General features: G+C 38.9%; 2 protein-coding genes across 3 annotated transcripts; one reads left to right on the top strand and one right to left on the bottom strand.

Moving 5' to 3' along the window:
* Positions 1 to 1,971: 1,971 nt before the first annotated feature.
* On the top strand, positions 1,972 to 13,808 carry rcor3 (REST corepressor 3). 2 transcript variants are annotated; one of them, XM_055158056.1, is made up of 11 exons: positions 1,972 to 2,264; positions 4,893 to 5,027; positions 5,737 to 5,789; positions 6,177 to 6,338; positions 6,565 to 6,689; positions 6,780 to 6,858; positions 7,433 to 7,648; positions 8,609 to 8,686; positions 9,003 to 9,060; positions 9,178 to 9,419; positions 11,934 to 13,808. In XM_055158056.1, the coding sequence occupies exons 1-11, from the start codon at positions 2,144 to 2,146 to the stop codon at positions 11,994 to 11,996; spliced, it is 1,332 nt and encodes a 443-aa protein (XP_055014031.1). In that variant the 5' UTR covers positions 1,972 to 2,143; the 3' UTR covers positions 11,997 to 13,808. The 2 variants fall into 2 exon arrangements, with proteins under 2 accessions (XP_055014031.1, XP_020787066.1); XM_020931407.2 differs by having other exon boundaries at positions 10,854 to 13,808.
* Positions 13,808 to 19,356, bottom strand: LOC129410315 (zinc finger protein 177-like). Its single transcript, XM_055158057.1, has 3 exons — positions 18,976 to 19,356; positions 17,639 to 17,759; positions 13,808 to 16,322 (listed from the first exon to the last, which is right to left on the bottom strand). The coding sequence occupies exons 1-3, from the start codon at positions 19,109 to 19,111 to the stop codon at positions 15,623 to 15,625; spliced, it is 957 nt and encodes a 318-aa protein (XP_055014032.1). The 5' UTR covers positions 19,112 to 19,356; the 3' UTR covers positions 13,808 to 15,622.
* Positions 19,357 to 19,626: the final 270 nt, after the last annotated feature.

The following is a 19,626-nucleotide window of genomic DNA, read 5'->3' as shown; positions in this document are numbered from 1 at the left end:
CTCTAGACAAGAAACAGCAGACGTGATCACGCTCACCACTTCAGTCTGTGGTACGCAGACATATCCCACTGCAGTTTCTGCGATCAGGGATTTAAAGGCTCATACGATTCTCCTCATGTCTGTGGTGTGTGCTTTTTGTTGCACGTTTAAAAATCGCTTAAGACCGACAAATACTGTAGTGTGTGGCGGCCTAGTGTTTAATCCCACTTTAAGTTCTCGTATCAAAAATAAAAATAACCTTTATCCAGCCCAGGTCTGATGTTCTTTTAACCCTGTAGAAACAGGATAAACCTCTGCAGATCCTCTCTATGTTTTAAACTGAGCTTGATTTGCCCTTTGACCTTTAAGGCTCATGTTGTGTACTCTCTCCCCTCAGAACCTGCAGCCGGATGCCCCACTTCTCGTGAGCGCTGTGTCTTCCGAATCCGCGCAGCAGAGAAAACGCTCCGCCGACATGTTGGATCAGAGTCCCGCCCCCTACGGACTAGCCCCGCCCCCAGGCCCCGCCCAGTCCAGGTCCGGTCCGGCCCACAGAGATCCAGACCCCCAGACTAAGGCCCAGATTGGGACCGAGCGAGCCGGGCTTCAGAAAGTTCGACTCGAGTGAACCCTCCTCAGAGCTGCTTCTATTCTGTGACTGTCTGTGTTTGTGCAACAATAAACTGTGAGCTCTCATGGACTCTGCCTCTCAATCAGATGCCCTGCCATCCTCCTGTATCCCAGTGTGTCATATACTCCCTCCATCCTTTATCTCTATAATGTTTAACTGAGATGTGGGCAGGTCAAATGTCTAAATGTCTACATCTGCTAATCTGCAGATGTTGTGGTGTGTTTGGTTGGAGAAATACTGAGAGAGAATGGAACTTGTCACTAACAGAAATGTTTAAGGAAAACATTATTAGATTTTCCTTTTTCTTATGAAAATACCAGAAAATGAGACATAATACTTGCTAGCTGGTTTAATCTGAAACAGTCTGGAATTAAAAGAACTGCATGTAGATCTGTCTTACAGTCTTAAAAAAAAGAAACTCAATCAAAACTGAACAGGGGTTGCCAGTGCCTTAACCTGCAGATAGAGAACATAAACACTTTTTTCACATACATGTATATGGACAGGCCATGCCTCATGTGAAAGCTCAAAACCTCCAGGATTCCCTCCCTGAGCTGCAGAGGCTGCACTAGCACTCATTCATGATAGGCTGCAGGTGCTGGGGTTTAGGTAGTGACAATTCAGATCAGAGAGAGTACTTTTAGGTTTAAAGTAATTGGATTGCATCAGCATTAAACCTGACAACCCAAATGAAAGACTCATGTGAGGCTCATTCTGCTACCTGATTGGAGAACCAAAACATCATATTATAACAACTTGACCATGTCCGGTGTTTTTAATTAATAGGTTCCTTTAAAAAAAAAAAAAAAAAAAAAAAAAAAAAAAAATATATATATATATATATATATATATATATATATATATATATATATATATATATATATATATATATATATATATATAAACACTACATTTTAATATAAACTGCATTTTTACCCCCCTTCTCAGACCTCATTTGATCCATGGAGTATGTCTACCTCTAGTGGACATTTGCAGTAATGCGGTGAGCCTGTCAAAGCTGTGGGAAACTAAAAACTCAAATAACATTAATTAAAATACATTCAGATCAAAGGTTATACTCTACATAATCTACGATTTAGCATTTACCACTATTTTAATGCATAAAATTATCGTAATTCATCTTTAAATGACGCTAACCGCTCTTTATCGTTGTTTGTGTAGTCAGCGGAGGGATACAGCACAACTCAAACCGAGCAACGGATCAGCCGTGCAGAATCCGCCCGCTGAGTAAATTAGACCCAGGCGTTAACGTGAAAAACAGGCTTAATGTGTCTGGTTAAATATTATAATTATATTAAAAAGGTTGAATGGTGGGTCTGTTGTGAGTACGTCGTGTTTGTTTCCCCCGGAACCGCTCTGGAGGCAGTGCGAGACCGCTCTCGCAGCGCCTCTCCTCGGTCACAGCCTGTCACCGGTCACTTCCAGTTCCAGGCAGCGGGTCCTGGCGCCTTCTCTGCCCCGGAAAAACAGCGTCGAGCCGCGGCCCCAGAGCACCGCCGAGCAACCGCCGAGATGCCCGGGATGATGGACAAGGGCTCCGAGTACCTGGGCAAGGGCCGGTCCAACGGAACCAAGAGCCCGTCAACGGCCTCTAACGGACACTGCACGGACGATAGCAGCGACGAGGAGCACGGTGGGTAGCCTCGGTCAGCAGCGGAGCCTCGGTCACAGAAAACAAGGAATTTACCGATTTTAATAGACAAAAGTTGGACTAGAATAGAGGTTTAAAACACAGCGAATCCGAGAATGAATACAGGTTTAAAGTAGGACCCAGCTGGACTAAACACTAACGCACATGGCATAACAGTTTATAATTGTGTAATAGTTAAAATAGAGTCTTCTGATCAACTGTAGTCATTTACAGTTGTATATTATTAAGCTATTCACGACTGTGTTGTATTACTTACTGTAATGTTTGTATAATACAGTTTTTATAACGTGAACAGAGAGCGGAGCCTCGATCTCTGACAGGGGTAGCCTCGAACACATGGTTACTGTCCGATAGGGAGCCTCGAACAAGGACTAAACCACGACTAAAGAGGAACTTGTCTAGGTGTAATGCAAGAACTATACCTACGATAAAATAAGACCCCAGAAAGACTAATCCAAGATTGTACTGTATAATTAATTACAATTATCATTTCAAACATAAGTTATAAGATTGTGTATAATGAGAAAGATGAAGCATAACATGTCTGATTGTAATAGCACAGTAATGTTAATAAGGTGGTTATAGCACAGTACCTGAAAAGCATAGATGGTCAGATATGTTTTTTCTTGTCCAGTCCATTCTAATATCTGATATTTGTCTTGCTGCACTGACCAATCCTGTAATTCAATCAATTTTTTGGAGCTTTCTCCCACATTAGTGCAATACAAAACAATGCTGCACAAATTTGATGTGTTGTGCAGTAGTTTCATTTGCAGGATGCACTTTGATTGTGTTGAGCTAGCACTCTGAAGGGGGATTGAGCAAGGAGAGGGGCAGACTCAGAGCATCAAAAACAAAACTTATTAACATATTAATCATGTTAATACATTGTTTTCTGCAAATATAGCATTTTCAAAACAATAAAAGGTAACATGGTGATCTACATGTGTTTGTGAGTTTGCAGTTAATACCCCCTCTTTAAATTATAGTAAAGTTCACCAAACAACTTTTCATGTTGTGCACACAGAAAGAGCCAAGAGAGCATTGTTACTACATTGTAATCTCACATTACTGTCTTAATATGATTTCAGAATATACTAATAGGAAGTATGGGGATTATTCTATACTTAGGGGTTCATTTCACTTTAGTAAAAAGTGAACAAATAGGTTTTGCTTGTAATTACATATTTTCAAAATATACCACAAAGGGATTATTACCACCATAAAGAATTATTTGACCATCTTAAACCTTTGTCATTTTTAAATTATTTATGTTTTAAAAGTGTTTAAATAGCTATTTTGTCAACTGGGTAATGGGCCATTGACCCTTCTTATTGATATGTTCTCAAAGTACCACACTTTTGATATCACATTTGTTTAAAAGGTTTTTTGTCCTTTTGGCACTGGCTGTAGTGTTTTTTTGTGACGGATTTAAAACGGGGAATTCTGAGCTGTTCAATCATCCTTTAGGCAGACTGCTTACCATGACTGATACTTATTTTCATGCATAACTTTAAAAATTACACATATATACATTGTTACTTGTACTTGGATAAATGGTTTTATTTGAGTGATGCCCTTTGTCATTTTTTATGCAAAACAACCAATTATTTGAGGAATGATGGCCCATAAAAGATCCAGAGTATATCCAGAGTACAGTTGACATTCTGCTGTCTATGATAATGTATTTTTATGTAGTATTTTTCAAATGTGTTTGTTGAAATCTATAATCTATTGAACATGAATGAAAAAGCTTTAACCCTATCCAATCCACTTTATTTATATAGCACATTTCACAAACAAACAGTTTGTGAAATGATTTTAAGTCTGGTTTTAGGCCCTACAAGCTGGACCTGGACCTCGAACCTCAGAGCTTGTGCGAGGGTGTAAATTTGGATGAGGTCCGAGAAATAACGTGGGGCCAGTCCATTCAAAGCTTTAAAAGCAAACAATAAAATCTTAAAATCAATTCTAAAATTAACAGGGAGTCAGTGCAAAGACACAAGGATTGGGGTAATGTGCTCTTTGGATAAAACAACAAAAATCTTTGTATCTGCTTCAAAAGCTTAAAAACATCAGTCACTAAATCTCATCAGTGTCATCTGGGTAATGCTGAGTTTATAATAGAATCTACAATAAGTGTTACCCAGTTGACAGGCTACTCTGTTGAGATTTTCTAACATTTTAGAGTTTTATGCTTTTATCACCCATATGATTGACCTCAGTATAGGACAAAGATACAGAATAAAGGACCCAACAGAGGCACTTCAATTTATTTGCTCAGAAGTACAGCCTATTTAGTTTGTCAAAGGGAAGGGCTTTGTGCAGTTGTGGACGGAAATATATCTGTTTTTTTTTCTCAACTGGATTTAACCAAAGTCGGATTTATTGACGTGTTCTGCTGTTGTGAAGCTACAACCAATCAGATATTTGTCATGATGTCCAGAATGATAAATGCTCTTCACCTATCAATAAGGCATTAACCAGGTTAGGGTTCTATGGAAACAACAAATGCTTAATGTATTATCTTTACCATGTTATTACTGTGCTGTAAATAACATTAATAAGATCGATATTGTTTTTATTTGTGCTTGTGTTGGTACTTTTCAGATGTGGGGATGAGGGTGGGCTCCGATTATCAGGCCACCATTCCAGATTTTGAACCAGGAGCCACAAAATACTCGGACAAAGAGAGTGGAGGGATGCTCGTGTGGTCGCCCTATCACTCCATCACTGATTCTAAATGTAAGACCACACACATGTTGGATATTCATGTCATGTCAATCATAGTCATTACTTGCATAACCATAACTTAAACCCTAAAATTAATCTGTTTTCTATCTGAATTTTAAACCATGTTATTTATCCAAAAATAAAAGAAATACATTAGGTTCGCACAATATACGATGTAGCTGCCCTGGTCGTTTTCATTAAAAAAGAGATGCTCATGTTCATGTCTTTGTTACCATGAAAACAAATATACTGAGATATTTCTGTCAGCTACATATGGGCCAAATGCAGAGGACAAATTTCTCCATGGGGACAATAAAGTGTACCTTAACCTATCACAAAAATATTGATATAGAAAATGTTGACCTATGACAGAATAATTGATATCGCAAGAAAATAAATATATCACAACATCTTACAGAAGTGTATTGGACAATGGACAAAAAAGCAGATTTTATTAATGATTTTCCTTAGGCTGGTCTTGTTTTTTTTCTTTTGTTAAGTTTTATTTTGACCTTCTTTGACTAGTAAATGAAGGCATTATGCATTTTTGTTTAATTATCTGAATTTATTGTGCCAAAATGTGTATTACAATATTGCAATAATATTGTTATCACAATACCAAACATAATTATTGAATATCAAATTTTTTTCTCATATTGTGCAGCGCTAATTTATATAATCGACCATTACCAGGTCCTCACGTGTCTCTGTCTCTTCACAGTGGACGAGTACATCGCCATCGCCAAAGAGAAGCATGGATACAACGTGGAGCAGGTGAAGTCCTTATTTCCTCACTACAAACAGTTGTATTTCCCTTCATTCACGCTGGGTTCAGTCATTTTCTGTAAAAAGTCCTTTGCCTTAGAGCAGTCACCAAACATGCACTTGTGTATTTCCTAGGATTATTGCATCACAGACAGAGATCCTGCACAGTTGTTAAAAAGGGGGTATTATGCAAAATGTCCTTTTCTGCGCTTTTTACCAGGGTATGACGACGCTCCCTCAGAGGTTTTATGTCATCCATGCACGTTTGAGTAATATATCTTACTGTGATAGCGCTCTGAAGGGGTGATTAAACCCTTATTTGCTGGCTCTGCCCTGGCTCAGTTCTTTGTTCATACCTGGTTTAGTCCCTGGTCTAACCTTGGTCTTTCTCCTCAGGCACTGGGCATGCTCTTCTGGCACAAACACAACATAGAGAAGTCTCTGGCCGATCTCCCAAACTTCACTCCCTTTCCAGACGAGTGGACGGTGGAGGACAAGGTTCTGTTCGAACAGGCCTTCAGCTTCCATGGCAAGAGCTTCCACCGCATACAGCAGATGGTAACTACTGCAAATACTACTTCGTAGTAAAAGTAGTAGTGCTTCAAACTTGATTTTACCATGGAATATACTCAATTCCTATTCTGATACCACAATGAATACAATAATACAAAAAATACAATAGAATGTGATTTTCAACATTAAATCATAGTACTTTCTTTTATATTACCATGTGATCTTATATCTGAACTAGATATTAAAGCTAGTACCATTTATGTACTTTCAGTTACCAGATAAGTCCATCTCGTCTCTGGTGAAGTATTATTACTCCTGGAAGAAGACGCGCTCTAGAACCAGCCTCATGGATCGTCAGGCCAGAAAGTTAGCTAGCCGCTCCAACCAGGAAGACAGGTACTTTTACTGCTAATATTGCTACTGCTACTATAACAGCTAGTACTAGTACATGCCTTCACTCAGTGTATGATTGTTTGTGTGTTTCAGTGATGAGGAAATGGAGGAGGCCAACCCGATCGAAGCCAATGACAGTGACTACGACCCCAACAAGGAGACAAAGAAAGAGGTGAGAGAAGAGAGAGATAGAGATGAAGGAGTGGGAGGGTGAGTGCGTCCAACAAGGAAACCCTCTAGGGTCCAGCTCAGCAGCAGAGCATATGATTGGGAAAAGGTTACAGCTTTAAAGATAGGGTATTACGCAAAATTTTTATTTTTTAATTTTTTTTTAGCTTTCTACCATGTTATAACTTTCCCTCATCAAAAACACAGCTGAAGTGGCGATCTCTCCTATTTGAACCATCCACATGGTTAGCTGTAAGATTCTGTCCATTGTTCAGCCCACACACCTACGTCATCCTTGTTTTCACGTGATAATTCTCCATAAATATACAAAAGAACAGTACAAAACAATACATTATAACTTCACAAACCTGATGTGATGTGCGGTAGTTTCTGGAGGCAGTTGACTGTAATGTGATGGCTCTCTGAAGGGGTGGGACTGAAACTTATTAATATTAATAATATGTTGTTTTGGGTGAATATAGCTTTTTCAAAACAATAAAAGGTAACAGAGTGATCTAAATGTGATGTGTTAGCAGTTAATATCCCCTCTTTAATGTTCCTATCTTTCTTTTCGTCAGAACCAGCCCGAGGCCCCTCCCCCAGGAGCTAAACTAGCCCTGGGTCGCAGAGAGCACCAGACACTTACGCACCGCCACCACCAGAGGGCGCGCTGCAGACCGCCCAAAGGCATGTACCTGACACAGGATGACGTGTTAGCCGTTAGCTGCTCCGTGTCCGCGGCAAACAGTCTGCTGAGGGGGCTGGACCTGGAGCTGGTGTCGCTAAAGAGACAGGTATGAATACTAATACTATTACTAACACTACTACTAATACTACTACTACTTTGGCATTACTGATCCCATGCATAACATTGTTTTTAATTGTTCTTGTACAGCCATTTTATGTGAGTATTTTATGTTGCCCACAGGGTACAGTACTGGGGTCATTTCTGTTTTACATTTTTATAAGCAACCTATCGTTACACATGTGATCCTCTCCATTTGGCATTACTATTATAACTAAAGGTCTGTTCAGACCAGAGCGTCAAAAAATGCCCTAGACACCTCTTTAGATGCCTTTACATTAGACGCCCCCGATGTGCATCTTGGAAGCCGTGGATGAATGGGAGAAAAATACTTGCCGCCCGGTCCCGGTCTTTTTCCGAAACGATGGCAGACCAGGCTGAGAGAGACTTTAGTGTTTTCATTATTACATAAGACCATCAGCGGTGGCTATCAGCTGGGTCCAGTCTAGTCCTGGTTTAGTCCTGGTTTAGTCCTGGTTTAGTCCTGGTTTAGTCCTGGTCTGGTTCTGGTGTTGTCCTCACGATCGGTTTGGTGATTCCGGCATATATATTTATACTCCGCCAATGTTTGTGGCTCCCGCTCTGGTTCTCTCTTTTTCTTCTGGATAATAACGTTGTTACGTCACTGGATACTCATCCCTGATTGGTTGACACGGTGTGTCTGACGTGAAAAGTTCAGCATGGCCCTGGACGCGCGTCTAGAGTGTCAACGCCAGAATGCTCAAGACGCACCACGTCGACACCAGATTTGCGCCTCGCTGACGCCAGAAGACGCGCCACAAAACGCAGGACACCCGAGACACCCGTCCACATAGACTTTACGTATAAACTGGATGCCTTGACGCTCTGGTCTGAACGGGCCTTATAATACTACTACTAATACTTTTACTGGTACTGCTACTACAACTACTACTGTTATATGTGTTTTAACTTGACTCCTATTTTTCAGGTGCAGAATGCAAAACAGATCAACAGTGGACTCAAACATGTTCTGGAGTCTGGGATTGATGAGTTTAGGCTCCCTGAGGTAAAATAACATCCAACAATATACATCAAAATAACTCAAAAATGTACTGATGAAGCTGTAGTGACCCATGTGACCTATAAAGATATTACCATTATTATGCTATTATTATTACGTATATAATTATATTATATATTATATGTGATAATGTGTTATTTATTCATTTATTTGACTGGAACAGTGCATGTTCATGGACAGACATGACACCACATGAATGTATATAAAATTATATATATATTATAGACAAAGGCTAATATCCATATGTTGTCCCAAAGTAAAGTGTGTAAAGCTAAAGCTCTTTACTGACTGCTGTGTGCAGAGTAATCAGAAGGTGAACGCTCGCTGGACCACAGATGAGCAGCTGCTGGCTGTTCAGGGTGAGTCCAGTCTGTTCCTACTCCCTCTTCTACACTCAGCATAAATGGCCTTTTTCCTACACTTCTGACAACCTTGTTACGCAGAAAAACATTTCTCCTTTAATGCTCTGTGTGCAGGTGTGCGTAAATATGGTAAAGATTTTCAAGCGATTGCAGACGTGATCGGTAATAAGACTGTGGGGCAGGTTAAGAACTTCTTTGTGAATTACCGACGTCGTTTTAACCTGGAGGAAGTACTGCAGGAGTGGGAGGCAGAGCAAGGAACCAGGGCTCCCAATGGAGACAGCGCCACCTGTGGAGAGGAAGGAAAGAACAGCACCCCTGCCTCAGGCAAAAGTACTGACGAAGAAGACGAAGAGGTGAGGGCGCACGGGCAGTGACTGATCCAACTCCTCCCTTTCCAAACCCATTCCTTTAATCATAATTTGTCATGAACATTCCCTGGGGGTGCACTGCTCTGGCTGAAGCTCTGTTACTCAACTTTAATCTGAGCTTTGTTTTAACACGATAATCTGCCACAAATATTAAATGTAAACAACAGAGCCATACTGGAAAGAGATGGGCAGAGTAGCCAAAAGTTGTACTCAAGTACGAGTTAACGTTACTTCAAAATATTATTATATAAATAGGAATATTTGATCTGTAATTTTAAGTTAATGTAATTTGAGGACAAAACAATACTCAATACATTGGTATTTTCAAAGAACAGACACAAAAATGAGAAAAACTATCATATCTGAAGGAGCACTGCAAGAAACACAAATGTTTAAATCTTTCAATACTGTCAGCAAAAAATGTTTGTCACTTGTAGACTTACAGTAGGAAGAGTTGCGAAAATGTTTATTCAAGTAAAAGTACTGTTACTTCAATAAAAATATTACTCAAGTATGAGTAAAAGTATGAAAAGCTACAAAAAGTTACTCAAGTAAATGTAACTGAGTACTATCCACTTCCAACCTGACTCACTCCAAATTGACATGTGTGGCACTCTGAATTGAGTTGTTGCACATTAATCTGGGATGGCTCTTGCTGAAAGCGTCCAGAAAACGCAGAACATCATGGTGAATCTGATTGGATTGAAGTGTCACAACAATAGAACAAGCTGAAAAATCTAATTTTTTATTAATCTAATTAAATTCAATTGAGAGAAAAGACATTTTCTGTCCGTAAATGCTCAATGCGCCTACCTGCTGCACGTGTCTTCCAAACACAATCATCCATATTGACGCAAAAATACGCTGAAGTTTTTCTGTCGGCATTGGCATTATTGTTTTGGTTTGTTGGGGCGCTTTGCTTTTGGCTTCCGCACAAAACTCAATGCTGCTCTGTGACTGGTCACCACAAATATTGAGAGAATCCATCTTGCTGTGCAAGGTTAATCCCTCTCTGCTGCTGGATTGCTACTGTTAAATACATCAGTCAAACATTGACTCTAGAAACATCCTTCAGTCTCCGCTGATGTACTGTTCAACTAAAGGTGAAATTGTTGAGATGTGATGACATTATTATATTATTTATTTTGAGCTTTAGAACTTGAGGATCAGTGCCCTCCGGTGGTGTAGTGGTGTACGCCTCACTCAGACTGTTTGCCGAATGTCTCTACCCTCTCTCTCCCCATTTCACGCTATAACTTTCTTGTCTAATAAAACCTTCGTGGTCAGAAAGTCTAGAATATAAAAAAATAAAATAAACAAAATAAACAACTTGAGAATCACAAACATATGCTTATTATGTAACGTCTCTCCCTCTCTGTCTCTCTCTCTTCCCTTTCCTTCTCTCCTCCTCTCTCTCAGGTCTCGTCTGGCGCGTCTCCAGCCGCTGCCTCCTCCTCCTCTCACCCCCCTCTCTCCTCCTCTTCCTCCTCCTCTCTTCACCAGCCTCCTCCTCTCCTCCGCCCTTCTCTCCCGGCTGCTCCTGCTCTTCATCGTCATCCTCCTCCTCTCCAGCAGCAGGCTCGCTTCCTCCAACCACGCTCCACCTTACAGCAGCCCCCGCCCCTCATCCGGCCCTCGTCCAATCAGCTGCCTCCAAGGCTCAACCCAAGACCGCCCACTACTACCTGCAGTACTGCCCCCGGAGCCACAGGGGGAGCCACGCAGCCACAGCAAGAAGCTCCTCCTTCACAGGCTTCAAACGTGCACTAAAACGCAACACCACCGCTGGGTCAAATGAAAACAGGGTCTCACTCACCCAGAACTCTGCAAAAACAAGTTAAAGCCGCACTGCGTAACTTTTCTGGTGGAGAGTGCAGTGCCTGCTTGTCTGTCTCCATGGACATGTTTTGCTCTGGATGTTCAACAGTCTGGCATTAAACTCGTATGTGTCCATGAAGAAGGAGATGATGCCACTAGATCATCACAGATCAGATCTGTGGAGAGGATAGCCTGCTTGTTGTAAGAATCCATGTTTTTCAAACAACGAAAACATTTGTAGTTGAAGAAATTCAAAATGAATAAGTAAAATATTCCAGGCAAAAAAACATCTCCATGGAGACAAGCAGGTGTCAGATCCTCTGACCCCTGAAAAGTTACATTATGCAGCTTTAAAATAAACAAGTCCAGACGATTATAGGTGGACATTTGGACAATGTTTGGTTGAAACTACATAATACAGTGTGGGCAAACGGTTTAGTGGGTCGAGATGTCCACCCTCTTACCGAGAGGTTATTAGTTCAGTCCCCATGTATTGCATACGAAGTATTGGTTTTGATCTCTGGTGTTACCTGGTTGGATATTTTTAAGTTTAAGCATTATTGTGACTTTTCTGCTGGAGGGTGTGCTACCTGCTTGTTACTGTGGAAATGTTATTGTTTTGTTTGGAATGTTCCACAGTATGGCATTAAATTTATATATCTTGCATTTATTCAATTACAGGTGGTTTTATTGCTCCAAACTACCTCGAAAAACATGTATACTACAGCGGGGGTCGCCTCTTAGCAGATCTGAGCTGTAACTTGGTGGCGTGACCTACTTGTCTCCATGGAGATTGATAAGTTTAATGCCTGTGGAACATTCCAGATGCTTCTGCATGGAGAATACCAGGAAGGTAAATAGTGCATTTTACACTATATCTACATCTAACCATATAAGGACATTTCCTTGCTTTGTGTATTTGACAATGCCCATTTTTGAACCATGTCAACATTATAAAATTTTTATATTTTTGGTTGATTAATAATTTTATTTTTGTTAAATCTGTGTTCCTACCGTCCCTTTAAATGTATAAAATATTTAATTTAAATTTTTGGAGCAGACATGATGGCTCTAGTGACTTGGACTTTTGGTTTGGTTTCTGAAAAATATTGTAAATATTATTTGAGATAAAAAATTTTAGGCTGTTCTAAAAAGCCTAAATTTTACCCAACGCACTTTTTTAGAAACTCTCCATGGGTGATGGTTTTGGAGTCACAAATTATTGACAACTGCAATGTGAATAAAAAAAATATAATGTAAAAATATAGTGACTTTAAAATGTTACTGTTTAGAGCTCAAATATTCTGCTAAAATGACCTTTTCTCTCATTAAACCTGTTCTAATGTGATAAAATATTCCGTAGTGGGGCTTCAACCGTGTTTTTTTTATTTTTTATGTAGTGTTCCCCTCAAAAACTTCCCCGGCATTGTATTTTGTTTCATTCACACATACTGTTCTACCTTGTGACATCATCAGGTGGTAAAACAGGGAGTGCTGGTCTTTGTTTTAAATTCTTAAAGGGTAGCTTCATCGATAGCTCTGAAATCTGTGATAATATTGCTATTGGATAAAATACCCTTTACTAATATAATTTTAAGATTCATATCAGCCAAATTAATGTATTTTTGAATGTATAACTTATGTTCAGGGGTTTAATGTCGTTGGTTTTCTGATTTTTATTTTATATTTTGTGGCTATTTCGGTCCTATTTTTAGCTTAAATCATGTTCCACTGTTCTCCTTCGTCACTAATAACACAAGTTGTATTCATTTCCTTTTTTGACTCTTGCATGTTTGAGTAATGCTTTTTGTAATTCAATTTTTCTTCCATGTTTGAGTAATTGTAACCAGCCTAAATGTTAGCAGCTACTCTTAGTAACCTGATTTAAGCTGCTTTACTTCTCAGTGCACCAGCAGATTGAGTTCTTAACCCTTATATAAACAAAACTGTACAACTGTTAAAAATAAATTTTCTATCATGTGGAAAAAAAACATTGGAAATGTATCTGTTAAAATCAGTAAATGCTAAAAAAAAAAAAAGTTTTCCTTTATTTTAGAGCGTGATCTTTTCAGGCTACTTAATATAAAATGTAATAAAACTGCTTTTGACAATTACATTAAAAATAATCAAAATTTGACCAATGATTGTTTGAGTAAAAAAATAATATATTGTTTATATAAAATGTCCCCACTAGGTTCTAAATGTGTTTAATGTATTTGTTTTTTCTGCATAAAAATAAATATTAAAGAAAAGTTTTGCCAATTTATTGCACTTCAAAACTGAGTTTGAAAATCTTAACATTTCAAGAACGTGTAAAGTTGTATTTAAAAGTCAGGGCATTACTGTTTTTATCTGTCTGTTCCTCACTCATTCTCGTAGTATTTTTGTAAATTTGAGCATTGTTTCTGGATTTTCGGTGTAAACGTGTCACTTTTATTTTTCAGGTCTGGTTTAAAACATTGTAAATGTGTCATGTGAAAGTGCTCTTATGGTTTCAGATGAACTCTGTGAAGTCAATGGAAAGTGGACAAAAATAAAACACATTTTGAGCCTGAATCTGACTTTTGACTTTTAATAAATAGATTTTTGAGTCAAATGTGGGCTCCTATATATTTGCAGAACTGACTCCTGTGAGCTTTTACTCATGTTATAATGCTGTTAGCTCCTCAAAAACAGACCCGGACTTGTGTTTTGCTTCGTTAACAAAACAATAATTATCAAAAAAATAATCCTAGATTATTAGGTGGTCTGCATTCCCCAAAGATCAAAATTTAAAATGAAATTATCCAAATGATTCTAGTAAAGTTGTATGGAGTTTAAACACACAGTGGAGCATTTCTTGTATTACCACTTAATGACATCTCGAGGATGAAGAATGTTTTCTGAAAAAAGAACACAGTCTATATATGCAGCAGGATTTATATGTTCAACATATGTGAATGAGTGAATCAAACAAAACAACTCCAGGTATTTTGATGAGGAAGGAAAACATAATAACAGATCAAACATAGTGCAATATTGGTGCTTTGGAAAAAAAAAACTGAGTTCAAATGGAACTGTAGCTGATCTTGACTTATTTACAGATGCCATATCGACTGTTTCCCTCTGTGCAGCATCACAATCACCATAAATAAGACATCTTTTCAGTCCAGAATAGACCCTGCTCTACACAGTCGTGAGGCAGGTCACAAGTAAACTGAAACATAACTGCACTAATACAAGAATACCATGCATTTAAGAACATGTTTGTAGAGGTCTAAACTACAGATACAACACGGTTGTTCTTAAGACAGGATAATTTGTTCTTAGCAGAGGACATTCTATTATCTAAATAATAGAGCAGACTTTGTGATTTTGATAAATTGTACAGCACTAGGAGACACTGCCTTAAACATCTGCATCTGATGTCAGAGATATAGAGAAGGTTTAACAGTTTTCTGTCTGTCCCATGTGTAAACTCTCCATCAGTGGCCTCAAAAACATGTCCACAAACTCAGCCAGTTTGGGTCAAAACATTACATAGATAAATTTATGTATGGTTTTAAATTTATGTTTTGTATTTATTGTTGTATGGCGACCTTGAGTGTCCAGAGAGGCGCCTAATAAATAAAATGTATTATTATTTATTATAAAATTATACTAAATTACATATAAATATGCAGATTTAAAAATTAAAACCATCAACCATAGTGTGTATAAAGACGTGAATAAGGGAGTCTGACGTCACCCACAGCATTTGGCTCCAGCCAGATGAAGCCAATCAAGGCCATCAGTTAGAGCAGCTAATTTGGAAAACTGAACAAAAGTATTACTGACTACTGGAGACAATCGGGAGCGAGGCTGTTGATGGTAAAACCCCTTCCCTCTTAACAGTGCTGTCAGTCAAACCTGTTGCTAATGCTAGGGGGAGTAACCTCGGAGAAAATAGGCACCTTATTGGTCTGATATTAATGAGATTAATGTGATTGATTAACAAACAAAATAGCAAAATAAAAACCCCAGGATCATGTAGAGTGGGCTAACACAAACATTTTAAGACCAGAATGATGAGTCTGACAGCAGTAGTTACAGAGATAAGGGGAACGTTTTTTCTTTAGAAAGTGAACTGAAGTCAGAGTCGATGGATCCAAATCACACCCATGCTCACTTTCTATTTGCCATGTGAAGGCTAGTAGGTTAGAAATGTCCATTATATATACAGTCTATGCCATCAATACATCATTACTCAAGTCCTGTCCAGCTCAAATTTCCCTTTATTGACGTATTTTAAATTTAAAACTTTTTGGTAAAGGTTTTCTTACAGGTGAATAGCTGTAAGGTTCCCCCCTTTGTGCGTTGTTCTGTGGTTTTTATCAGATTAGATTTTTTTCTCACGGACTGGATGCTTGTAAGGTCTCCCCCTTCTGTGTGTGTCTGTATTTCATATGTGACCTGAGATTAGACCTGGTGGTGCAGGTTTTCTTACAGAGTGAACAGCTGAAAGGTCTCTCCCCTGTGTGCGTCCTCATGTGTACTGCGATGTGACTTTTATGGGAGAAGGATTTGTGACAGACTGTACAGCTGAAAGGTTTCTCTCCGGAGTGAGTCCTCATGTGAGATGTGAGAGTGGAGTTTACTCTGAACACTTTGCCACAGAGTGAACAGCTGAATGGTTTTTCCCCTGTGTGAGTCCTCATGTGGATTTCCAGATGGACCTTTTGTGTGAACGCGCTCTCACACACTGAACAGCCGAAAGGTTTCTCTCCTGTGTGAACTCGGATGTGTTTCTGTAAAGCCTGTTTCGACGCGGAGATCTTTTTACAAAATGGACACTGGTATTTACTGGTTTTAGTTACTTCAGCAGCACTTGAGAGGTCTTCATCGCTCACAGAGGCACGAGCTCCAGTCTGTGGGTCTGAACAGCTGTAGGAAGCGCTCCACTCGTCATCGTCGTCAGTGTCAGAGGAGGACTCCATGCGTCCCTGTGTCTCTGGTTGGAAAAATGTCTCCTCTTCCTCAGTTTCCTCTTTGTGCTCAGTCTGTTCAAACTCTTCTGTTTTCACACACACAACGATAAACCCTGGGGCAGACCTGAAAAATAAAGTAAAAACACTATACTGACCTGTCACCATAGGAAAATCATGTGTTTGAAATAGCCACTTGAAATAAACTCCTGATTTGTGAGAAGGGAAAAAAAAATCATTATTTGAAAAAATGAAAGTAAAGGTTAAACAACTCAGAACAGGGAGTAAAACCTGTGTAATGCACTGTTTTAAGAAGTTAAATCTGCTTATACCAGAGTCCCACAAACTGAAAATGGCTCACTTGTAAAGCTGACAACATTTGGATGTCCATGGATGTTCAAGGCGTTCTTTACTTCTGTTTTGGTGATACTTTGTAGCTGATAACATCACACATCCAGGGAATATTGATAACTAATTGATAAGTGTTGGCACTGCTCTGTCTGAGGCTTTGTTTGACGTTAATCTTATATTTTATCAACTTATTTTAACACAATCTGACCAGAAATTGCCATTAAACAGCAAATTAACGCTTCTTCAAAGATTGTACTTGTTATTTTCCCTTTAATTGTCCTTGTACTGCCCCCCGCTGTCTGTGAGCCTGGTCCTGCAGCTGTTCAGCCTCTACAGTTATAAATGATCTGTTGTTATGCTAATATTTCTAACATGAACACAGAGCTTATGCCAACAAAAGCACAAATTCGATTTGATAAATGGAACACACATTCGATGTTTAACTCTGAGATTACTCTTAGATCAAACCTCTGAGGGTGACTGTATGCAAAGGACTGGTGTAATAGTGAAATGTAGAAATGGTACGTTAATATGTATTTTACAAAATGAAATGTATGATGTTGTAAATACCAAATGCTTTGCTCTGTTGTTGTGTGGTGTGAATGTGTGTGAGAGTGGACAATGTGAATTGTTCTTATTGCCGAATATAATTGCATTGTATAATTTACTTCTGTACATCATGGACTGCAGATGGAAACTGGCCATAATCCAGTGCAGAACATCAGTTTTTTTTTTTGTTTTTTTTTTATGAGCTCAATATCTCTGTACATTGTCCATTCAAATAAAGACTAAACTAAACTGACCTAAACTAGACTGGAATCCAGCATTATACAAATAAAACAGTATAGGTTTGCTTAAGGACACAACAACTGTTTCCACTGGCCTCAGTGATGCCCCACTCTGGTATCTACTATGGAACTGTGGAATTTGCAGTTTAACTGTCAGTTTGTGGATTTGTTGAACAATATTTGTGGATCATAAGTTTTAATTCTTTCAAAAACAGTAAATCTTGGACTGAGCTGTATAGATCCCTGCACTCCATCTGATTATACATTATACATAATTATACATAATGAAGATGAGTTTGCATACACTGGCAGCTGCTCTTCCTCTTCTTTGACGCTCCACTCCTCTTCCTCCTCTTTAATCTGAGGAGTCTCTGGGATTTCATGGTTCAGACCACAACCAGGATTCAGAGAGCGGGCTTGGACAGCTGCAGGAGACACAAGGAAGTGTGTGTAAAAAACAATACAATGACACAATGCAGGAGGAAGATGATGAAGAGATTAGAAGAGTTTCATTCAGACATGTTTAACACATAAATCCTGCATATTTAGGCCAAGTTTTTCTGTCAAACTGAAAACAAACATTTGTCCTTATGATGTCATGTGATACAAGAAGGGCTCCACTGTGTTCTTAAACTCCATAAACCTAAAATCATTTGTATAATTTCAGTCCTGGAATTGCCCATCTCTAATAAACAAATGCAAAATGTAGCTGTTAACTTGAATAACAAGGTGGAGCAGAGCATTTTGAGCTTTGGAAATGTAAGTCTAACAATAAAGGATGAAACAAAGACAACTCCAGGTATGTTTACAGTAGTAGGTAGTATGGCTAAAAGCTCACGAGTCAAGTTTAGGGCTGAGTATCATTAAGAAGTTGCCAATACAATACATACCTTGATACACAGGCCAAGATACAATACATATCTCGATACAGTGCACTGTCAATTCAATACGGTTCAATTAAAATAAAGGCTAAATCATGGCTGTGATACTAAAAGTCTTTGTTAAACCACTTCTTACGGAAAGTGAATATGAAACACACCCATTTTAATCATCAAAACAGTGAAAATGTGAAATGTGTAGTATAAATGAGTTTCCTTCCTCGAGACAAGCAACCAAACTGTAGCACTGTAACCAAATAATTTAGTAAAATATACCAAAAAAATACTGTTGACGATATATCAATACAGCAGCTCACGATATCGATACTGCATCATCACATTAAACGGTACAATATACTGATATTTAGATATTTTTGCACACCCCTAGTCAGTTTTGCATAATATATGACATTTAACAGTGAAAGTGCATCCCATACCCTAACATTTCCTATATTCTGGTGAATTTTAGATAAATTATTTTCACGACTTGATCTGATGTGTTTTTATTGTTAGTGCCAGAGCCCCAGAGGTTCAGATCTTACCTGTTCTAGTAGGTAAATCATCGAGAATCATCATCATGTTCATTCTTTCCTTTAATGCATGCTTTGTACTGACATTTTGCTCTAACTAACAAATAAAGTCCTCTCTCCTCCTCCTTCACGCTCCTCTGTGGTGATCTTTAACTAAATATTGTCTTTTATTCCCCTTCGCTCCATAGTCTGTTATGGTACAGACCCATCCCCGGGCCACGGCGCAGACTCACCCGCTCTGTGCAGCTCTCCTCCCGGCTTCAAGGCCTGGCCCAGAGGCTCCGGTCCGGTTCTGACCCGGCTCTGGTTCTCTTCGGAGCGACACGGCTCCTCCTCTTCCTTAAAGGCTCCCGTGTGGATTTGAGACATTTTTACAACTCGTTTTGAGCTCAAAGAGAAGCACACACCATGGAGTTATTAAAATGCCACCTCAGCCACGTGACTTCCTCCTGCAGCCTGCACAGTGTCGCCCCCTGCTGGGCCCTGTCTGTCTGATGATACAGATTTACATACTGTAGGCGACTTTGAAATTTACTTACTAGTAAAGAAGTTTTCTAGCAGTTTACTCCTACTTCTTCAATAATATTTTTACTGAAGTAGCAATACTCTTACTTGAGTAGTAGCAGTTTTGGTTACTCTTCCCTCTGTGACTAAGTCTACAAGTGATAATCTTTAAATTGACAATATTAAATGAATTCAGCATTTGTGTTTCTTTCACTTCTCCAGATATTAGTTTTTCTAATTTGCATGGTCTATCTTTTGAAAATATCAGATTTAGTGCAATATTGAATGTTTTGTCATTTATTTTACATTAACTCTAAATTATAAATCAGATGTCCCAAAGTGGAACAAAAAAAAAAAAACAAAAAAAATTTCATTTTAGT

Source organism: Boleophthalmus pectinirostris, unplaced genomic scaffold (genome assembly GCF_026225935.1).
Source record: "Boleophthalmus pectinirostris isolate CB_2022bp ecotype Guang Dong unplaced genomic scaffold, ASM2622593v1 HiC_scaffold_22, whole genome shotgun sequence".
Classification (NCBI taxonomy): Eukaryota; Metazoa; Chordata; class Actinopteri; order Gobiiformes; family Gobiidae; genus Boleophthalmus; species Boleophthalmus pectinirostris.
This window is presented reverse-complemented; position numbering and strand designations above follow the sequence as displayed.